This window comes from Echeneis naucrates, chromosome 10, assembly GCF_900963305.1.
Source record: "Echeneis naucrates chromosome 10, fEcheNa1.1, whole genome shotgun sequence".
NCBI classification, from domain to species: Eukaryota; Metazoa; Chordata; class Actinopteri; order Carangiformes; family Echeneidae; genus Echeneis; species Echeneis naucrates.
The window spans coordinates 13,301,334-13,305,113 of record NC_042520.1 but is presented as its reverse complement, the minus strand read 5'-3'; the positions used below and the strand labels follow the sequence as shown (position 1 = coordinate 13,305,113).

The 3,780-nt window shown below is 45.4% G+C and overlaps 1 protein-coding gene across 1 annotated transcript; it reads right to left on the bottom strand.

Moving 5' to 3' along the window:
• Positions 1-605: 605 nt before the first annotated feature.
• aldob (aldolase b, fructose-bisphosphate) lies at positions 606-3,559 on the bottom strand. Its single transcript, XM_029512363.1, has 9 exons — positions 3,406-3,559; positions 2,779-2,891; positions 2,477-2,688; positions 2,338-2,392; positions 1,903-2,063; positions 1,734-1,817; positions 1,477-1,651; positions 1,159-1,358; positions 606-889 (listed from the first exon to the last, which is right to left on the bottom strand). The coding sequence occupies exons 2-9, from the start codon at positions 2,888-2,890 to the stop codon at positions 794-796; spliced, it is 1,095 nt and encodes a 364-aa protein (XP_029368223.1). The 5' UTR covers position 2,891; positions 3,406-3,559; the 3' UTR covers positions 606-793.
• Positions 3,560-3,780: the final 221 nt, after the last annotated feature.

Here is a 3,780-nt window from a genome sequence, read left to right as displayed (position 1 = left end):
GCTGCAATCATACATACTGTAAACACAAGGCAGACTGGATGCAGATCTTTTATGCTATATTATGCTATATTTTATGCTTTATGCTATATATATATATATATAGTCATTTATGTTTGTACATTTTCAGATTTTGCTCTCTGCGTTTATACCAGAGTAAAGAACTGTATTCTTTTTTAGGGCTATCCATCAGGTCTGGTCTCTGTGGAGGGGTCCGGTGTAGTCTCTTCTTGCTAACGTCAGATAACTCCTCACCAGCAATGACAGCATTGCTCATGTTACTGCTGTAACCAAAGACAAAGAGTAGGCGCTGCATTGGCTGCTGGGGCGCAGGAAATGTGGCTGCCATCTTCAGACGGTCAACCACCAGGTACCCAGCCGCAGAATAAACTAAGTTGCCACAGCACTGTGCAGAATATTCCTGTCTAAATATCAGTGGACCATCGAAAACAGGGCCTGGGAAATTACTTTTCACAGGTAAAATTGAACATTACTATTAGTTGTATTTTGTGAATAGAATATTGTTATACTGCATTTATGTCCACCAGCAAAATCGTAGGACAAAAGCAACAACATGCATCCCAAGTTAAACTGTCTGCCACAATACATCAGTTGGGTAACTTAATTTATTCTCAGTCAGTTCACCGAGGAGACAAACAGTAATTCAACATAAGAAGTCTTCCCCTGAAGTTGGCAGTACAGGGAAGAAGGAAATCATACAAGAAATGCGGACAAATTCTTGTAATTAGATTTGGTCCAGGTGCAGTTTTGCAGGCGGGTTTCATGTTCACAGTATTTAATAGACATAGCTGGCTGTGTACAGAGACTGCATGGACGAGCTGTCAGCTGAGCCAGTGGGCTTGTATTCTCCTTTGGAAGCCAGGCCATTGATCTGAGGAAAAAAAAAAAAAAAAGAGAGAGGACAAGTCAGTGCATTGCAAAGTCTGAGTGTTAATAATCAGCCACATTACTCGCACCACATTAGTGCAAGCCTAAACCTTTAGAATAAATGATTTACCTGAGGGTGTAAAGGTGAGTAAAATAAGATAAGCTGCATCTCATAGGCAGTTCTGTACACAGGCCACAACTACCAACTAATAAATGTTAATTATTTATTGGCATCTATTTATTAAGTGAATCCATTCATGGTGGGATGCTCACCTCAGCCCTGTCGCAGAAAGCTTTCTGTGCAGCTGCCTTGTTGGCAGCTTTGCCCTGCCAGGCAGCAAGAGCAGAGGCCTGGAGAGCACGGCCATAGGAGAAGGTCAGCTTCCACGGGCGATGGAGAGGCACCTGGTTGATGGCGTTTAGGTTGAGGGAAGCTTCCTCCTCACTCTGTCCTCCAGACAGGAAGCAGATGCCTGGAAAGCCACAAGACAGAGCATGCCATATGTGCCTCATTTGCTCAGAAACCTGCTTGTCCGTGTTCTTAATCTTAAACTGGTTTGTAGATGGAAAAGCTGGCTTGATGACACACACCTGGAACAGCAGCAGGCACAGTGCGCCTCAAAGCAGTCACTGTAGCCATGGCAACCTGCTGAGGGGTGTATTTTGTGGTGCAGGAGTGTCCAGCTGTGACCATGTTGGGCTTCAGCAGAGTGCCTTCCAGGTACACATGGTGATCAGACAGAGCCTTGTACACAGCTGCGAGAACCTGATGACAAGGCAGATTTATTAATACGCATGTTTCAGAAGCTCCCATAGCTACCTGACAGAGCCAGAGATGATGAACCAACCTTTTCTGTGACATACTGGCAGCGCTGCAGGTCATGGTCCCCATCAGGCAGGATCTCTGGCTCAACAATGGGCACCAGGCCATTCTGATTGTGCACATAAACGTCACATTAACACCTCAATCATGTTCAGTTAAATAGTTAAATTAGAGGGCCACACTCCCAAACTCACCTGTTGGCAGATGCTGGCATATCTGGCAAGGACATTGGCATTCTCTGCGATGGCAAGAGCTGATGGGCAGCCATCTGAGATTTTCAGCACACACCTCCACTTTGCAAAGTCACAACCGTCCTTCTTATACTGGGCGCATCGTTCCGAGAGACCATCAAGACCTGTAAGACACAGGTACTGAATTCAACTTGTAGATTTCTTCCATGCATCACTTTATAAACCAGAGCATTTTAAAACTTCTAAATCAAGTGTCTTTGTAAAACTATTTGTACCACAGTAACCATATGCCATATCTCAAATTCTCCAAAGCAAGTATTTCATTTCAAAGTTTGTTTTAAAAAAAAAAAAAAAAAAAACAAAAAAAAAAAAAACAAAGCAGCTATATGAAACGTTTGCACACAAGTTGCAAGGTTTTGCATCTTTAATCCATTTTACCTTGTGTGGTGGTCTCTCCATCTGTTCCATTGAGACCAGCTGTGCCTTTGTCTACCTGGTGAATGAAAACCAAACACATTAAAAATGCCCTAAAATGTCAACAACTGCAATTTGGCCTCGGTGTCTGGAGGGTCCTCACCTTGATGCCTACAACAATACCCTTATCCTTGATGACTTGTGGGAAGAGTTTGCCACTGTCCGATTTCTGGTAGAGCGTCTCGTGGAAGAAGATGACTCCACCCACACATTTGGAAATGGAGGCATCGGTGGAGAAGAGGAGGTCACGGAAACAACGGCGGTTCTCCTCGTTGTTCTCCACATTAATTTTCTGCAGGCGCTTTCCCATGGTGCCTTAAAGGAAGAGGGCACAGAGGAAATCTCACAAGTCCACTCTGGTCTCACCTCTCAACACAGAAAGATGTCTCAGATTCCGGGGCTCACCTGTTGATTCATCTGCAGCCAGGATTCCCTTTCCTGGAGCCACAATCCTCTGAGCAATGTCAGCAAGCTCCTTCTTCTGCTCCGGAGAGAGGGATGGGAACTGATGAGTCATCCTAAAAAGACAGAAACACGTTATTTCAATGACAGGGCCTCAGCTCGTCTAAGACTGTAGTAAACACGGGGAAGATCTGATCACTTTTTCCTCCATCAAACAAAACAAACCCTAGATCCTGCTTCTCTTACGTCACCACTGTAAATATTTGGCTCACAAGGCTGAACTCTGGCCTTCACGCAGATAACATGTGAAACAAAGGTTCAAAGTTCACTTTAAGTTGCAAACTATACATTTTTTTTCATTTATTTATTTATTTTTGTGAGAGTAAAGAATGAAGACTGAAAGACTGTAAGTTTTAAGGTGTTGCAACAGTCTTTGCCACGCCATGCACACAGCTGTAACGACCTGTTCACCCAGTTCTGCATTCCACACGCCACTCAAAGCACCCATTTCATCAGCACAGTCCGACACAAGAGGGCAAACCCGGACAGGACACCTGAACTCGCAGAAATCAGACTAATCATGCAACATTAAAACGTGCAGGGAGTTCAAACAATAAAAACGCGACTTACTTGAGGCTTGTGATGAAACAGCGGCGGCAGTACGGACGTCAGACAGGCTGAGTGAGGAGGCCGGAGCCCCGCACTCACAGCTGTATTTATTGCCCGCAGAAGGCTGCGGAGGAGGCGTGCGGGACATCCGGTAACGCAATTGGCCCGATTCACACAGACAGGGGCGGTGTTTGCAGGGAGGAGAGGGGGAGTGGACGGAACATGACGTTTCCGCCTGACACAATTGACAAAGCTGAAGTCTCCGAAACGGCACGCCTGGCACAACTTGTGGCCCAGCCCCTCCTCCCAGCAAACTGTTGCAGCACTCCAGGATATGGAGAAATGTAATGGGCGAATGCTGTAAGTCAGGTTTGTGTTATCCCGATGAAAGCCTGA

Bases quoted from the DNA above. Each gene is read 5' to 3' on its own strand.
- aldob (XM_029512363.1), bottom strand. From the start codon at position 2,890: ATGACTCATCAGTTCCCATCCCTCTCTCCGGAGCAGAAGAAGGAGCTT. The intron at 2,393-2,476 runs GTGAGGACCCTC...TTCATTCACCAG, and splicing joins GTATTGTTGTAGGCATCAAG to GTAGACAAAGGCACAGCTGG. The intron at 890-1,158 runs GTGAGCATCCCA...TTTTTTCCTCAG, and splicing joins CTTTCTGCGACAGGGCTGAG to ATCAATGGCCTGGCTTCCAA.